Source organism: Dipteris shenzhenensis, chromosome 3, assembly GCF_047967505.1.
Source record: "Dipteris shenzhenensis isolate YYH24624 ecotype China chromosome 3, Dip_SZ_1.0, whole genome shotgun sequence".
Taxonomy (NCBI): domain Eukaryota; kingdom Viridiplantae; phylum Streptophyta; class Polypodiopsida; order Gleicheniales; family Dipteridaceae; genus Dipteris; species Dipteris shenzhenensis.
Genome location: NC_141598.1, coordinates 37,056,145 through 37,075,584, shown reverse-complemented (window position 1 = coordinate 37,075,584; position 19,440 = coordinate 37,056,145). Strand labels below are relative to the sequence as shown.

Genomic DNA, 19,440 nt, shown 5'->3' with positions numbered 1-19,440 from the left:
AGCTTTTGGCATGATGGAGATGATGTGGACAAACACGAAGTCTCGATTGGGGACACTACCTTTGTTTGCTGGCATGATGAAAAGTCAGTGGGAAGCAAAGCAGCTCAACAAGTTAACAAAGTCTTGAAGGCTTCAGAAGTATCAAAATCCCAAGAAGCTTCCTTCTGAGTTTATTTCATTGGCTCGAGAGGAGAAAGGAGAGAACAGGTGAGGGGAAGGCAGAAACAGTGTATGATGGGGACCGCTTGCATCTGATCATTTGAAAGCGTGCTGCTTCAAATCGTCAACCTCCACAGTTCAATTTTCGACAGTAGGATTGGTGAGTCTGATTGCTTTCCTTACAGTGACTCCACCGTGGTCAAGCAGTATGACAATGGGGAGTGTCTCTTGGCAGCCATGTGTTTCAATGCATGTCTTGAGACATGTAGCAAGTGGGTGCCCTCATGGATAGGAAACAGTTGAATGATCAACTCGTCGACACAACTCAGGTCCCAACCGAATTCGACAAACACTATGTGAATCAGTTTATGCAAGTGGCAACATGAATCCAGACATGGTCTTCTCTCCCAGATTCAGTTGTGTAACTGATGTGTCCCTGTGAGCCAGTATGACTGAGAAAGCTTCTCACTTGCTTAAAAGAGGTTATGAATAAGGGTCAAGGAGCAAAGGCTGCAAGTAGCTCTTCACCACTAGGCAACAAAGGTGTGCAACAACAGAGGCAGCAAAGCAAACATAGATATGGACATTAATGGTCTCTATGCTATGTGGATGCAAAAGCCTGATAATGCACAAAGAAGTACGTACCTGTTTTTACTGTCATCAGGTTGGCCACACCAGCAAGGATCATCCTTAATTCATGCGAACTAAAATACCCACTTGCTTAGAGAAATCTAGAATGGGCTGCCCCACACAATTTCCTCTAGCAATTGTATGTCTAGCAACCTTAGAACTCCATCCATGAGTCTCTCACACCAAGCTGCTTCAAAGCTCCACGCAAGTCTGACTCCTGAGTCCACCAAGGTCAAACTCTGCTCTTTCTTTGGCTCTCCACTCTTTGACACATAGTCTTCAACTGGAGTAATCACCATCATATCCAGCATCTTCCAATTGTCGTACTACTCCCTCCCTCTACTAAGATGCCTTCAAGGGGCTCAATGGCTTTGCTGGATGAGAGAACTAAGGCGTCAAGGGCCCTATCCCTCCTTTTGATCTGGCAGACTCGGCCTTAGGATAGGCCCGTTTATCTGCCCCAACCTGCAACAGTATGCCAATCATGTGTGGGCCAAGCCCCACACTTTCGCTGCCAACTAAACTTGGCTCTTGGCTGACCAATGATGGGCGCCACCCACTGCACGACTGGAAGTCCATGTGCTGCTCATGTGGCAGCCAGATTTGGTCAGATATGCTGCTCACATGCAGCATGCTACCCATGTGACAGCTCTTGTCCTGTTAGATCTGTCCATGTGGCAGTCTTTCTCACTGCCCATGTGGCAATCCTCGCAATTCCTTGTATCCTGCAGTGTCCTGCGCCTTTGTCCTCATTTATGGGATCAGGAAGGCGGGCATTGTTCCCAAATCTTAACACGAAGGATCTTGTCCTATGGATATGGCCACACAATCCCATAGAGCGTGCTTCATCCTCGTTGTTAAATGTGCAAGAAATAGAAGGCGTCTTATCTGGGTTACACCTCAAAGCAGCCCCTTGAGCTGAACATGTCATTACCATCATTGATTGGTGCACCCACTTGTCAGAGTTAGTCACATTCTTAAGGCCTCTTTTTGCCAGACACTTATCATCCACATATGCCACCAAGGGGGGCGGCTCACATGTTCAAACATCCCCTTGAGACATTACCATCATTGATTGGTGCACCCACTTGTTAGGAATTATGACTGCCATTGCCACATCAGAGTGTACCCACTGAAACATGCATTAGTCACCTCCATCCAGCCAGGTCATCACTTCCCAAGCAGCCACTGCACAGGCCACTGATCACTGCCCACCTGCCATGCATTGCCATTTGCTCTGATACCACGACAATAACCTGTGTGTCCAGCCTACTGCCATGTCTATGGTTGGGTTGCACATAAGGGCATCCCACTCCCCAAGTGGCATAGCAACCTACGCTTTCCATGCCCAAAAACGTGCACGGGGAATTGAAGGCTATGGCACCACCTACCCAGATACCTCATCGATTCTATGTTTTACCATTGTATGTGGGATTAATCCACTCCACCATATGCGACATGTCCCTAGCGTGCACGTCTTAGCACACTTTATCCACATTAGATCACAATAAGCCACATATTAGTCACATTTTTAAGGCCTCTTTTAGCCACACACTTAACCATCCACACATGCCACCAAGGCGGAGATGCTCCCAGGATTTTACAGACATAGAGGGTTGGCCACTTGTGTGGTCACTAAAGGTAGCCCATACAACAGCCCCTACAGTTGTATGCTTTAAACTTCATCATTGCACAGCAGGACCTCCACTTCTTCGCCTTTTGAAGCAGTAGTACAGCTCTATAGAGTGATCTTGTCTTATAAGCAATTAGCATTATTATACGTAAGTACTTTCATTGGAGGAGGGGCAATGTGCACACAGCACCATATATTATGGTGCCCTGAAATCATATTATGAAGAATGAAAGACTTCGGTGTCATAAAAGCTGTTGCCTTTGGATGCTAACCTCAAAAGAGACCTCGAATAAGAATCTGTTGACCTGGCACAGAAAACCAACCATCATAGTCATCAAGTAACATGGCCCTTTAGGGTTGAGCTAGCGAGCCCACTGCCCAGCCAAGGTTCAACTATCTCAGAGCTTGAAGTCTAGACCTTTGAGGAGGCTAGTCTGAGTGAAGGTTAAGCCCTTTGTCCCATACTACATGCCACTTTACCAGCCTGCTACTCCTTAAGCTAATAGGTCTTATGGTCTCTAGGGACTCCTTCTCCCAAGGCACCCATGAACCGAGCTGCCGTCTTGAAATTATAAGCTTGTGCCCTTATTTTCTTGGCATCCAACTCCAATTATAGAAGTCATGCCTAATTAGCTTGCTTTTCCATAAAGCCTAACCTTTTCAACATTAGCCTTGCTATTCTTGGATTAGATGTGTCATGGGATTTAAACCTCATCCCCGCTAGCTCCAACCTCTCAATGTTAGGTTATCCCCTCACCTTATGCCCTAGTAGCTTGCATTTATACGGTTGGCTCTTGCTTGTTACACATCCAACTCCAATTATAGACTATAACTCATACCCCAATTAGGTTGCTTTTCGCTTTTCTAGGAATCGCCTTGCTGTTTTTGGATTAGCTTTATCCAAGGGATTGAAACCTCATCCATGCTACCTCCAGTTTCAACCATAGGTTTTCCCTCACCCCTAGTTAGACTATGTGTTAACCATTATTATCCAATCATATCCAGCCTCTGGTTAGTCCTATCAAGGATGTACCAGGTTTTATGCATGTTACTTAGTATTGAGGTAGGGGCATATACATAGCATCCTACTTTGGACTTCGATGAAGTATCCTCCGTGTTGCAAAAGTTCAAATACAGCATAGCAAGGAGGTTTGATGTATAGAAGCTGGAGGTGAGCCTTCAGCTAATGGTGCTTTAGAGGAGCAGGGTGCAGTTGGCAGCCTTATGTATCTAGCCACTACATTTCAGATGTCTCACATGTACTGGGGATAGTAAACGAAAGTATGCCAGCTCCAAAGCAGAGAATCGTTGGAAGGCAGCCAATAATACTCAGGTATGGGAAATGCATGCTGTATTTGGGTGCTGGGAGCTTTCACTTCATGGCTTTTTTGACTCAGATTGGGCCAATGATTGAGAGAAGGTATACATCTGTCTATGGCTTCAATTTTACTTCCTCTTTCATCTCATGGTTATTAAGAAGCAAATGATGACTGCTCTTTCTACTCCGGATGTCTAGGACATTGCAGCCACCTTTGCAATCTACAACATGTGAGGGGACATTTGGCTTTATATCTTGGCTCCTTGTCGACATTGTGTGATGCACCAAGCAATCATAATCCGACATGTGATACACCAAGTAACCAAAGTGGATTTTGTCATTTATGAGATGATATCCACAAATGAGTTTCAGCTTCTTTATTGTCCCACGAAGGGCAACATAGCATTTAGCTTTATAGGTAGCTCGCAAAGGTCAAATTTGTGAAGTTATGAGAGTCTTTGGCTTAAGGTGCAATGTGACATCTTAAATTATTATCATCATTATTTTTTGTTGGGGTTATGGGTTGTTATAATATGTTGATCATGTGTAGCGAGAGAGGTTAAGACTAGGTTATTGGCCGATTGGGGGGTCATTTTGATTTCATTGTATTGACTTATTCTCCTCAAGGCCACGTCTTAGGGTTTCATACCTTTCAAGGCTTTTTGAAGGAAAGAGGTCTTGGTTTAGGATTCAGCTGTCGCAATTATTGGGCTGCTATTTTCTTCTACCTTAATGTGTGCTCTTTGCCTAGCAATACATGCATGTTGGATTGCCTTCATTGCTTGGTGGTCTTTTGTCTCCTTTACTATAGAGGGATACATCTCCTTATTTGTAACAATCTTATCACACCTTACCTCTCTACAAAGCGTATATACTTTGTGGATGCATTTGAACACCCATCTCTTTATATCTTTACAATGCACATGGAAATTCCTATTTTTCCCCTTTATCATAATACTCATCTCTAGCATCGTCATTTTAGTCTTCTTTGGTCAGTTTGTCTTGTCATTACACCACTAATACATTGCTAATTAATTATATATTATGACAAGTAAGATGGTTCCCAATGCAAAAGTCCTACTTATGTTTAATTCATCAGTGCAGCTTGCTCAAAATAAGTAAATCTCAGATGGAATAGCCAATGGAGCTAGAGCACGAGTGCATGATGGAAAAACACATGTAGTCCACTTAGTTCTTCTTTGTCTGAATAAGAGTATTACTGACAATATTTATCCTTAAAAGGTGTATTATTGACACATGGATATGTGAACACATTATTCGCATTACTATGCAATTTCGCAATTGATCCTCATAATGCTTATCATTGTCATCTTTGTTGTGAAAGGGTAGCTTGGCATACGAGCATATGTGCTTTTGTGAGACATTTCATGTGGATGACACCGGTTGGAGGACATGTAATTCATGCAGAAAGGTACGTATCTTATCATTTTTTATTAAAACATTAATTACACTGGTCCATATTGAATCATTTTATTGGCATTTGTAAGTATACCTCTACTTTAACTTCAAAATGAAAGTGTGTGGAGTTGCTATGTTATCGATGTTTTGTAGGGATGGCTTTGGGAAAGCATACATGTGGCTATTGGCCACGATGCTCGAATAGTGCCTGAACGTGATGATGAGTGTAGTAGTGCAACGCGTAGAAAATCGTTGCCCTTCCCTCATAAAACATTGATGTGGCACATGACAATTGATTTCTAGCTCATAGCTTGAGGCAATCTGTCCTGTGTTAGTATACATGTCATCTACACAAGGCTCCACATCAATATTTAATGAGGGGAGGGTTGTAGTACTAGACTCATCATCTTGTTTCAAGCATCATGGCCAATAGCCACATGTTTGCTTCTCCAAAGCCATCCCTACAACACATTGGTAAAGTAGCAACTCCTTCATTTGAGTTCTTTTTATTTAAAGGTGTGCGTTCAAACCCATTTTGAGTCAAATCTTTGTATTTCTAAACGAGTCACAATTTACATGGCTTTTACTTCAAGTTCATTGTTCATAAGTATCAAATTGGATGACACCAACTATGTGACATGAGAATTGAAAATGATGATCGTTCTCATCTACAAGAAGGTATGCTAGGTGTTACAGGTATTGAAGCTCAACCTTCAATTGAGATGATGTGCGCTTGAAAAATGGTATGAAAAGAACGATCGAGGTGCACTTTAACATTTTGCTTATATGGCCATTACAATTATATCAATTGCTTGAAAGTCACTTAATGACCATTTTCAAATAGAAAATGAGATCGGAAGCTTGTCCTTCAAAATTAGTTAGATTCTCTTTAGATGAAAGATGGTGAATCCATTACCAGCTTCATAAAAAATGAAAGATCTTCACTTTGATTTTATGTATGGACATTTGTTAGCAGAAGAATGATATAAAGGCATGAAGATGTAGGAGATAAATCCTTTGCATCTAGAGCCAAAGGAAAGTCTATGCCAAAGAAGTACATGAATAGGTCAAATTCATCTTAAACTTCTGGAAATGAAAGATTTGATTCAGCAAAGTGGTATGATGAGCAATTAGTAAAGAGAAGTACAACGTTCTCATTGTGGTATTGATGTACTAAAAAAGTATTTGATTGAAGAAACAATCAAATAAAAGACAAAGAAACGCAGATGATTATAGGTTTCGAAAATCCTATAATCAACATTCTCATCACGTTAATGATTTTGAAATAATGTTCTTGAAAAAGAGAGGAACTTTCATTCTTCAAAGTGTATTGAGAGTCGTGAATGTTGCGAAAGATAACCGGTATAGATTCTAGTGCTAATAAGCATATTGGGATTAAGACATATTCATTTTGATAATTTCAAGATGTCGATGGTCATGGCAAAGTTACTTTTGGCAGCAATTCAGAAAGCAAGTGGAAAAGATAATGTTGTTGAAAAAGAGGAAAGTCCAAGGCTTTTCATTCTTCAAGTGAATGGAGAGTATGTGAATGCTACAAATGATAATTGGTATAGATTCTAGTGCCAAATAAGCATATTGAAATGTAAAAAGATACTTATTTTCATTATTCCAAGATGTCAATGGTTATTGCAAAGCTACTTTCGGTAACAATTCAAAAAGCAAAGTGGAAGGCACAATATTAACGAAAGGTCATACATGAGTGAAAAAGAAACTTGAAGATGTTCTTTATGTTTAGCATAGGTGAAAGTCTTCTTCAATTTGTGTATTCCTACACAAAGGAAAAAAATTCATCTTTGATCATGACCAAGTATGTATATTTGATAAACTCAAAGGAAATATAGAAGTTATAGAAGGTTATGAAGAAAATCGTTTTTCAAGCTTGACACTTTCTTTTTCCAAGACTATATACTAGAGGATTTTCTATGGCATGAAAGATTTGTAAGCCAAGAGCTTCAATGGATTTCAACGGATTTGGCCTATCTCATCCTTCAGATGGTCTGTTTGGTCCTTGTTGATCTGGGTTGTGTGGTCAATAAGAATTGTTGCATCATACTTGGTTCCCCTTGTTGGACTTACCACGCATGCGAAAAGTGAAAGGAGTACACAGCACGCGTGGCTTCTAACACTTGAATATCCACTCCCACACGTATCGATGTACTAGTCACTGTGAATTTGGCTTGTGCTCTCTCTTGGGGGTGTGATAGACACCTCTAGCTCCCCCATGGGGGTATACTCTCTTGTTGATCAGTTCTTCTCGGTCTCATAGGCATTTTTGGACTTCTACAAACGTTAATAAATCTTTCTTTTGCAACCTCTCAATGGAGGCAAGGTCACTTTTGATCTCTCTCTCTCTCTCTCTATATATATATATATATATATATATGCATGGAAATTTTTCTCCTTGATTCCCAATGATATATAGATTGATTATTGCGAATGCAGAGGTGAGACCAAGGAGGCCCATCAGAGTCCAGTTAGAGGACGATCACAGACTTCTCTTGTGACTCAAGCTAGATGCTACAAGAGGCAAGATGCAGCCAGGACCTAGAGAGCATTACACCATAGACTCACAATTGAGTTAACCCTCACATGAGAACCGCAGACATCTTCTTTATATGACTTGGGGAGGCAGACCATTGGAATGACATGCTCTAGCTAGCATCTGTGAGTTACCTCAGTAATAGTTGCCTGCACAAGAGAGACAGAGTGAAAATTGTTTTATGCATTGTGTGATTCTTGGGCCTATTCTGTCGGAGGAGTGTTGGGTATAGCAAGCAACATCCATCTTTTATTCTAACTTGGTATCAAAGCTTGGAGGGAGACTCACTAGTGCATATTTGCCCAGACGAGAGGACCATTGCATTAAAGAAAGATGACCTTGATTCAAGAATTGCAAAACTTGAGATCGACTCCGATATCTGAAGAACAGGTACCTTTGCAAGAAGGGAGATGAACTAGATTAACATAAGTTTGCCCTTCGAATTTGTATTAGTTGCATCTTTGGTATTAGGTCTATTCTAGGTTGGTATTAGGACAGCGGACGCACATTGGTTGGGCACAGTGGGACAGTGGCCCGGCCCGGTCTTTTGGCAGATGGAGTAGATTACTGAGAGAGATTGACCTAGCCATCCCTGAGTCTTGGTAGGAGGGACTTCACGCTTGGAGGGACAACACTTGGCGGGGGCAGTTTTCTCGGACTGGTGTCCCTTTGAGGATGATGATGCAGCAAGGCAGCACGCACCCCGGCTTCTACCTTGTCGGATCGAGAGGCCTACTCCATCCGCTCATGGAGAGGGACCCGGAGATGGATGGGAGTCTTGATGGGATTCATTGGCAGATGATTAGAGTGGTGGGACGTTTGGGGAATGGACACCGCTATGGTCCAGTTTGTGGCCGAGGAAGATATCCTACTTCTTCTAGCTGGCCACCCATGGAGGCTTACCCATCGGACCGTGGTTGGAGCAGATGCGAGTGGAGGGGCAGTGCCATTGTTGCTCTGGTTGTTTCTTGGAGACGATTCCGCACTGCCTGTGGAGTTGTCGCAGAGCAGCGAGGATCTGGATGGGAGCCCTCCGGATCATGACTTGCATGCAGAGTCTCCAGAGGGACTACACCGAGGGGATGGTGGCGTGGTTGATGCAGGGAGGACACGCGTTCCAGATTGATGAGGTCTCCCCAGCTTACTAGATACAGGGTCAGAGCATACAAAGGATAGCGCTCCATGAGGCAGTCCCTCCGGATAGCCTAGCTCCCCTCTCCTTCGGAAGACAGCGTTTGGGAGATGGTAGCCAGCATCACTACGTGGAACATTTGGGTGGCTCGTTGTAGTCTTGTGATGGGCGAGCACCAAGTTCCACCCTCGGCTACCATGGTCACCATCTGGCATAATATCATCTATACTCTACGCCATGGTTGCCCTCGTTCAACATACGGAACGTTCCATACGATCCGTATGTTATGTTCTTTTTTTTGGGGGGGTTTTTTTTTTGGTTTTTGTTTTTTCTTTTTTGTGGGGGTGGTTTTTCTGGTTTGTTTTGTTTGTTTGTTTTTGTTTTTGTTTTTTGCTTTGGATGAGTGGTTTTGTTATTGGTGGTGGTTCTGCCAAACTGATTTTGGGCCTCCCAAATGGCAAGGTTCCATATAAACCCCCTCTCTCCTCACTATGATCTCACACTAAGCATCTGCCTCCAACTCTGAGTCTCGACTCTCCCTTCTCCATCTCCAACAAGTGACGAGGCTCAAGTTGCATCAAGCATCTTCATCTCTCTCCCTCTATGTCCATCAAGCACCTATATTACATGTTTTGTACAAGTTTTAAAGCTTGTACAAGTACCTACTCCAAAACTCTAAAATCTTTGTCTTTTTTTTTGGGTATTGAATGTACCATCAAACGTATGCCTAAGATTTTTTAGTTCGTTTAGTACCATACTAATATCAAACGGTATGCATTGAACGTGATCGTGTCAACCATGCTCTACGCTCCACTTGGGAGTGTGGGACTCCAGGCTCTAGAGCGACTATTGAGCGGCAAGCTCGTTTCTACAAGGCTTGGCCTGCAGGAGTCTTCTACATCTTCACTTCGCGAGGGATTCGCTAGTTGTATAGTCCCCCCACTTGGCTGTTAGCCCCGGTACCAGAGATTCCCTAGGTAGTGAGCTGGGTTTCTCTGGAACAGTCCGGTTTTCTGTCAGCCTTTTCCTGGTTTTTCTCCATACTCAGCACCTTCGGGGCTGCTGTTTTGTATGAAGTTTTTCAAGCATTAATAGAAGGTTCCTTTCTTTGCCAAAAAAAAAAGAAAAAGAAAAGAAGGTCTATTCTAGGTTCTTCATTCTAATGGCTTCAAATATGTTCCTATTGGAGATGGAGGCAAACTGGCTGGAATAAACATGTGATCTAGAACGGAAGATGATGAAGGGAGGAGAGCTGAATCGCGAGTTTGGGATGGCTTACCTTAGTTGAGCTGGACTTGGTGGAATAGGAGTTGCGTGTTTCAGGACTAGATATTGAGGATATATCCGACTTGTGCTTGAGAGCTTCTCCAGGTCATCAAGATGCCTTGGATTTTGAAATATGCATCTCGACAGAATAGATGTTCTTCTTGGTCGAGAATGGTTATATAGCCTTGGGCATAGCTTGCAGCAGATTTATTTATATAACTCCATCATTTTTGCGATAGTATAGAGTCTTCCAGATTCAGGGAGAACATGATGTACCTAATTCTCCCTTAGTTGTGTAATGGCAAGGAGTAATTTAATGGGAGGTATATCTTTGTAAACTTACTTTTGTTGGTGATTTCTTTTGCATATGAAAGGAGTAATTTTTTTAAAAAATGTTGTTAAAAAGTATAAATCTTCTTTCAATGATTTAATGGTTGAATTTAAAGATGTTTCTCGGTCTGGTTTGCTTGATGGTTTACTTCTTGAGAGAGAAGTAGATCATAATATAGATATAAGGCTTGGATCTACCCTTGTTTGTATACCACAATATAGACTTAGCCAAAAGGAAGAGCGCGAGATCGAAAGACAATGAACAGAATATCTTAGAAAGGGCCAAATTAAACCAAGTAGCTCACCTTGGTCTTTTTATTGGTAAGGAAAAAGGATGGTACTATGCGATTATGTATAGATTACCGGGCTTTAAATAAAAGCACAACAAAAAGTAAGTTCCTATGCCTTGCATTGATGAGCTCTTTGATCAATTGGAAGGGGCAAAATATTTTACTAAAATTGATTTAGGATTGGGATATCATGGAGTGCAAATTAGAGAAGTGGATGTCCCTAAGACATCATTTCGTACTAGGTACGGGCATTATCAATTATCAGTTAAAGTAATGCCATTTGGTTCATAAATGCTCTAGCATTTTTTATGACACTAATGAATAGTGTCTTGAGGCCATATTTAGGAAAACTTGCTGTAGTATTCTTAGATGATATCCTCATCTATAGTAAAACAAGATTTTATAGGAGATATCAAGACTATGCTAAGGCGGGAAGGGAAGTACCTTCACATGGGATGAGACTCAAAAGAAGATTTTGAAAAGTTCAAAGTAGCTATAGCATCAATTTCTGTCTTAAAAGTAGTGGATCCGAATGAACCATTTGTGGTTGAAAGAGACGCCAATGATTTTGTTGTTGGGACAGTACTTTACAAAAGGGTCGACTAGTGGCTTTTGAAAGTAAAAAGTTAGACCGTGCTCAACGGAATTACTTAGAAAGTATTGTATGCTATAGTTTATGCTTTAAAGAAATGGAGGCACTATTTGTATGGTGCCAAATTTGAGATTCTTTTTGATCAACAAAGCATTAAGTCGAGCTTAAAGGAAGAAAAGCTAGGTGGGCTGAAGTAATGCAAGAATTTGATATCCAATTGACATATCGAAAGGTAAAATTTAATGTGGTAGCAGATTGCATAAGTCGAAGAATAAATTGGGTTTTACTTAATTCTAATATGATTTCGTCAAGTCCTTCAAATGAAAATGTGAGTTTCCTGAAACATGGAAAGCAATCATGAGGAGGGATTCAACAAATCAAGGAGCTTTCATTGAAGATTCACATGAAAATGATGACACACCATAGGTTGGTGATAAAGAGCTTAATTGAAAAAAATATAGTATTGAAGATGGCTACTGCTCTACAAGGGTAGAGTTAGTGTCTCGGATAACAATGACATTAGGCACCAAATTCTTTTTGAGCCTCATGATAGTCTGAGTGGTGGGCACTCGAGAATTAAAAGAACACACATTTCTGAATAGACAATTCTTTTGGCGTGGAATAGATTAGGATGTCTAAGATTATATATTCAAGTGCAAAAAATGCTAGGTCAATAAGGCTGAATGCCTTAAGGTAGTAGGTCTCCATCCCTTGGAGATTCCATCTGACAAATGGGAAAGTAGCTCCTTGGATTTCATTGTTGGATTACCTAGAACACAGAGGAGGCACGAGTCAGTGTGGGTTATTGTGGACCGGTTGACCATGATGGCTCATTCTATTCTAACCAATGAAGAGGTTATAACTCTAGAAATAGCAAGGCTATTTGTGGAGCATATCTATAGATTGTATGGGCTATCGGCCGGTATTAGTGACTAGGATAGCAAATTGAATAGCCATTTTTGGAGGGCTATGTTTATGAGGTTGGAAATTACTTTGAATATGGGTACGGCGGATCATCCACAGAGTGATGGTCAAATTGAAAGGGTCAATCAGGTCATTGAGGATATGCTTGCTGAAGGTACATCGGCCAAGAACTCTACCTCGTGGGTCCACACGAGTGAGATACCCAGTGCAAAGGATTACATGTGATGGGTTTGTGATATTGAACCATGCCTATGTGACAAACGTGTTACAATATAAGGAACCTGAGAAGTTTGAGGATGCCATTGAGCAACCGCAATAGATGCATGCCATGAATGAAGAGATGCATGCTTTGGAGCAACAGGGAACATGCTCGCGTGTAGACTTAGCTTGAAGGCAAGAATGTCATAGGCTGCAAATGGGTTTACAAGGTGAAACATAATGCAAATGGTCAGTGTAAGCAGGTACAAGGCCCGTTTGGTTGCTAAAGGGTATGCTGAACTTTAGCCCGGTGCATGGTTGCCCTCATTCAATGTACGGAACGTTCCGTTCTGTTCCGTATGGTACCATACGATCCGTATGTGTGTGTGTGTGTGTTCTTTTTTTTTTTTTTGGATGACTGGTTTTGTTATTGGTGGTGGTTCTGCCAAACTGATTTTGGGCCTCCCAAATGGCAAGGTTCCATATAAACCCCCTCTCTCTTCACTATGTTCTCACACTAAGCATCTATCTCCGACTCTGAGTCTTGACTCTCCCTTCTCCATCTCCAACAAGTGACGAGGCTCAAGTTGCATCAAGCATCTGAATTCATCTCTGTCCCTCTTCATCTCCATCAAGCACCTATATTACATGTTTGTACAAGTTTTAAAGCTTGTACAAGTACTTACTCCATAACTCTAAAATCTATGTCTTTTTTTTGGGGTATCGCATGTACCATCGGACGTACGCCTAAGATTTTTTAGTTCGTTTAGACAACTAATGGCTGGGAAATGCATCAGATGGATGTTAAGAGCACGTCCTTGAATGGAGAGTTATCGGAAGAGGTTTATATGGAGCAGCCACCAAGTTATGGATATGTGCACAAAGTGTGCAAGTTGCATAAGACAATTTATGGCTTGAAGCAAGTCCCATGGTCTTGGCATGGTCGCATAACTACTTATTTGTAGCAATTGGATTTTTATGCATGTCCAGTTGACCCATTCCTCTTTACATTGGTCAAGGGAGTGACAAGGTGCTGATCATTTTGTATGTGGATGATCTCATAGTCAGAGGAAACAATGAGCACCTCATAGCTCAGTTGCAAACTGAGTTTGAGATGAAAGATCTTGGAGAGTTGTGTTTTGTCCTTGCCATAGAGGTCATCAAGGAAGGTGATGACGCATGGATGTTGCAGCATGAGTATGCTTTAGACATGCTTGCAAAGTATGGCATGACCGCATGCAAGCCAATGAGTACACTGCTTGATCTGAATGCTAAGTTGTCATCACATATAGATGATGAGATAGAGGATCCGAACATGTATTGGAGAATGGTAGGAAGCTTGATTCCTCTCACCATTTCTCGTCTGGATCTCTGCTATGCAGTCGGACTAGTTAGCCAGTTTATGTAATCACCCAGGAAGCCACTCTTGGATGCAGTTTGTAGGATCATGTGGTATGTCAAGCATACACTTGGATATGGTTTACACTATAGGGCTGATGCAGAGCCCGATCTTTATGGTCTAGTTGATGGCTATGGTGATTTACCAGTCATGACATTTTAAAATACACTATCTTCTTAGGTCAGCCTAAGATGCTTCTGGTCATGTTGGTGTATGTCACCTCAAATTTTCAAGAATTTTAAAGTTATATTCTTGGCTAGTTTTGGTCTACTAATGATATAATGGTTAAGGGTGACACAATGATGGGAAGCTATAAGAAGTAGTACTTGTGAAATGGATCACTTTATTTGAATCAGACTTAGTGAAGGCTATTTGAATTGAGTTCTTGGCTAGTTTTGGTCTACTAATGATATAATGGTTAAGGGTGACACGATGATGGGAAGCTATAAGAAGGAGTACTTGTGAATGGATCACTTTATTAAGATCAGACTTAGGGACGGCTATTTGAATTGAGTTCATGACTAAGATTATTTCCTTTCATAGGAGCCAAAGACACCTTTCAGCTCATGCATACTTCATTGACCTCTATAGATATCATGCATAGATTCAATCTTCTTAGCAATGAAGATTGATCAATTGATTATCATTGAATTTACTTGAGCAGGGAGTACAAAGGAGAATAAAGGAAATAGCCAAGAGAAGGGGGGGGAAAGGAGAATGAATTGGAAGTTGGAACCTCATAGAAGTTTATGAGATTCTTGCATACAAAAGTGCAATGGAAAGTCTTGATTTTTATTTGATATGATACTATTGTAGTCAAACGTTGAGTTTTCATATTCACAAAAATTATGCTATATGTTCTTTATCTTTGGTATTTTTGGTGTGCTTACATAAGAGTGGTGGTTAGTTTTCTTCATTGATAATTGATTGTCATTGAATTTACTAGAGCAGGGAGTACAAAGGAGAATAAAGGAAATAGCCAAGAGAAGGGGGGGGGAAAGGAGAATGAAAGAGAGAGATTGGTTGGAAGTTGGAACCTCATAGAAGTTTATGAGATTCTTGCATACAAAAGTGCAATGAAAGGTCTTGATTTTTACTTGATATGATACTATTGTAGTCAAATGTTGAGTTTTCATATTCACAAAAACTATGCTATATGTTCTTTGTCTTTGGTATTTTTGGTGTGCTTACATAAGAGCGGTGGTTAGTTTTCTTCCTTAGAGGAAGTAAGTCATGTGTTTTCTTGTTGGTGGAACTCCTAAATGAATAGGCATCATTTATAATTGAGTTTTAACACGTTGAGATTGTTATTTAAGAGGGTTTGTCAAGCTAAGGGCTTTAAGATTCAACATATGGATTGTTTGATTGGACGAACTTTGGAAAAAAGGTGCCATGGAAATATGTGAGAATTCAAGATGCATGTAATGCACTAAAGTGGAAACAATCTTTAACCAAGAATGGTTCACACATGAGAGGGATAGAAAGAGACAATGTAGATCTGTATAAGCACAGCCCAATCAGGCTGAAAACTGAAACTCCACACAGGTACAGCAATTGGAAACCGTACTCTACTCTATTGGATGTCAGAGCCTTCCTTACACAACTGTTGAGACGGGAAGTGAAGGAGTGCTCTGGAATACACAATGCCTGAACACTCTTGCTCTCTTCAAGTGATGAAGAGGGAAGAGACACTTAATGGAGAGTGAGAGTGCAACCCACGGTAATATTTGCCCATGCAATGGCAGGGCCAGGCAGACCAGCTCTAGGGCAAAACCGACCACAGCTGGCCTGTGGCAACCTGCTGCTGATGTGTAGCTGACATAAGGGCCTGACTTGCCATGTGATAGTTGTGCAACGTCATGTCTACATAATTTGAGAACGTGCAGATGTGGCCTGTATGCCACATCAGCGTGTTCATACTGCTGCATCATCATCAGTAAATGTCCTTACAGATCCACATGGCTTATGAGCCATGTCAGCACCTCAAAATGCTGTCCATGTGACGTCCATATCTTGGGTGGCTGTGGCATCGATATCTTCATGTGCTTTTTTCGAGGTTATAGATCTTGTTGTTGGAAAGCCATAATCACTCTGTTTAGATTGGTCTTAGTGAAGGGCAGCTATTTGGATCGAGTTCATGACTTCTTTGATAGGAGCCAAATATCCCTTCCACTTCATGTGGACTCTATAGATATCATGTATAGGTTCAATCTTCTTAGTGTTGAAGAGCCATTAATTGATTATCATTGAATTTACTAAAGCACAGAGTATAAAGTAAAATAAATGAGGAGATTGGTTAGCACATAGAGAAGTTTATGAGATTCTTGCACAAAAAACCTCCTTGACAGTAAGGATGCTTTTGCAATGCACAAGTGCAACAAAATGTCTTGAGTTTTTTTCTTCATATGATATATGGTAGTCAAATTTAAGAATTTATGGACACCTACTATTTTTTAATATTCATGAAATTGTGCTATATGTTCTTTGTCTTTTGCATTTTTTGTTTCCTTACGCAAGAGCAGTGTCTAGTTTTCTTTCTGAGAGGAAATGAGTCATGTGCTTTTTTTTTTTCCCTTGAAATAGACGTCCATTAAATTGGAAAGAAATTGCTGAGAGAAGAAACTCAAGGCAAAGATACATCATGCAGAGCATGAAAAACCCGTGATAAAATATCACTCAATGACTCTGAAGAAATTAGAAACTAGATAAGAACTAGGACTTTGGCTGGAAATGCCACGTCATGCCTTTGATGGTCTCAAAAAAGAAAGGACAGCCTCTCCACTCTTTGAGAAAGATCGTCCTCTTGGTCAAACAGACCTAGAAGAACCCTACATCCTAGACCAAACAGCTATGCGATTCAGGTGTTCTCTTGTTGATGGAACTCAATGTATTGGCAGCATTTCATAACTCAGATTTGAGATTATTATCTAAGAGGTTTGTCAAGGTAAGGGCTTTAAGATCCACCAACGTTTGGATTTTTTGATTGAATGGAACTTCTGGAGTGAATTATAGGAAGTATGTAGAACGAATGTAGTTGTAGATTTAATATTATGTACTTTATTTGAGGGTATGGATCTCGTTGTTGGCAAGCCATCTTATGCAGCTCTTCTACGCATATAGTAATCCAACCGTATGTAAACATGCATCATATCACTTGATGCAATCAAAGGAAAACTTTCTTGCATTATATCACTTGATGCAATCAAAATGAAACTTTCTTTGGTCTTAGGTCATCTGTGTATGTGATTGTTAATAACATGTATTGGCATTTTCTAGTGTTTTGCAGAGTTTGCATTGTGGTTGTATTGCATCTATATCTTCCTACATTCTTTTGGATGGTGGAGGGGTAGAGTGTGTGAGCTGTGCCAGGAGGAACACTTCGTATGATGTGGTAATGAACGAGCTTGCTTCTATATGCTTCTATGAGAATGCTAGTTGAAGAGTACTGCTTATGAATGTTGTGAATTGAAACAAAAGAAAATTTGAACTCTTTGCTATGCAATCCCTTTGTTGAATGCCATTTGTGAATATGTTTTTTATTGACATAGCATTAGTGTTATCAAGCACATCTTGGATGTATCTTTAAAGTTTCTCTCTCAAAGAAATGTGGCATCCTTTTCCAGAAGATATGGTGATGCAATGAAAAAAGCATGTCAATAACAAAAGGGAACTATATTGTTGAAGCATAAGCATTCACCTTGGACCTAACTTAGAAGGCCAAACATTGGTTAAAAATGTGTGTAAAGCTGGTGGATTCATAGTGAAATGACCCTTTTTTGTCACATGCTACCACGTAGGTGGTGGGCTCTTGATAATCCCATGTGCAATCGGTTATGTGCATATTGAGATATTCAAGGCTAAGAAGTTCAGAATCCTAAGGGGGCGCTTCAAATCCCATTTTTGAAAGTATTTAGGCTTGTAACATTTTTGGATGTTAGCTTTGATCGTGGGTAGTGTTATGCTTTGATACTTGCCTTTGCCCCTTTTCCCCACTCCCGTATCATGAGGTCAACCTGGCCATACATGAGGATCTCTTGCAACTACACACATTTCGGACCTGGTTGGAACCATTTGAGCTCCCAGTGAAGCTTAGCTTCTATAGAGATCATTGCCTACATATCTTGGATGCAGGGCTTATTGATCCACTAGGATATACACGGATTCATTTACCCCATTCATTGAGGATCTCCATTGGGTAGGTCTAGGTCTCTTCACATAGACTCCGTATTGAGAGTGGTCGGGCAGAGGGTCTACCTAGGAAGTGATGCTTATGCACTTTGTGTGGCCTATAGGAGGTTCGGAGGATTATTTCATCTTCAGATGTCCAGTTTATTATGAGATTTGAGGACCATTTTATTATCTATTCAGAGATAGCTCTGGAGAGCCAATGACACGGCAGCTCAGGAAGAGGGTTGATGCACATATTACACTCGGGGACATTCTCTCCATGTTCAAGTTGAGAGCGCAACCGACGGGGTGACTATCGCCCTTGTTAGAGGTAGAGCTTGAAGAGACATGGTAGCTAGCTAGGAACAGAATGGAAAGCATAATGAAAGGCAAAATGGAAAGGAAGGAAAGTACAAGTGCAAGGCAATAACCAAAATACTCACAATGTATTGATAGCTTGATGTTGACTGATATGTTAGATAATAGATAAGTACAACAATATATAGTGTGGCACTAGACTCTAGAAAGTCACAATGTCTATGGGATATCTCCCAATATGACACGTGGCATGTCTAGGACTCACTAGACTATAAAACCACTAGTACACTCATATTTTACTCACTTTGGCTTCATATTCCAACACCCCCCCATGAAGGCAAGGTGAGAGACTATTGGAATGAAACCAAGAACAGAACATAAGAACAGAACATGACAATGACGGTCATCAAGCTGTGCACCCTATGTAACTCAGAGGCTAAAGTCTGAGCGTGTTCAGAGGTTGATCCAAGCACTTTAATGGCTTGAGACTCAACATGCTCAGAGGCTCACTTTATAACATGGCTGCATGGCCAGCTCATAGGTCTAGGAATAGACCAACATTTTGGAACTTGGCCAGGTCTGATAACGAGACCTATCAAAGCCAATACATGGCTCCCACAATACATCCCCCTCTAAACCTATTAAAGTCAATACATGGCTCCCACAGTACATCCCCCCTTGGCTTCATAACAAGACATGTTAGGAAGCCACACACCAAAATAGGAAAACCAATAGATCTTTTTAGGAGGACTATCCAAGGCAGAGGACCTTTAGACTCAATGGCAACCAAACACTCAATACATATCATTTTAGGGGGACTACCTAGGGCAGAGGACCCCAAAATACATCAAGTTGTAGGAATAATAAAAATAGATCTCTTAGGAGTAAGAGATGTCCTCCTGTCAAACACTATTTCTATTTCCCCTCTCTTTGAAGATCACGGGAGTAGCACCATTCATCACCACCCAGCCAAATCTTGCTCAGGCTAACAAGTCGATAGAGATCTACATCCATTTCTTTTTTTTACGTGAATTCACTCCTTCTCCTCTCTCACTAGCCTCAGCAAGCCCCAATTCCCTAGATAGATCTAGATGCCACATGTCAT

The 19,440-nt window shown here is 41.0% G+C and overlaps 1 protein-coding gene across 1 annotated transcript in view; it reads left to right on the top strand.

Annotated features, from left to right (window-relative positions):
- LOC147903732 (B3 domain-containing protein Os07g0679700-like) overlaps nucleotides 1–19,440 on the top strand; it is a 121,216-nt gene that overhangs the window by 2,607 nt on the left and 99,169 nt on the right. The window contains exons 2-3 of the mRNA XM_087400946.1: nucleotides 5,086–5,172; nucleotides 17,127–17,241. Of these exons, the coding sequence (XP_087257072.1) occupies nucleotides 5,129–5,172; nucleotides 17,127–17,241 (159 nt within the window). The 5' untranslated portion in view covers nucleotides 5,086–5,128. The remainder of the gene's footprint in view (nucleotides 1–5,085; nucleotides 5,173–17,126; nucleotides 17,242–19,440) is intronic.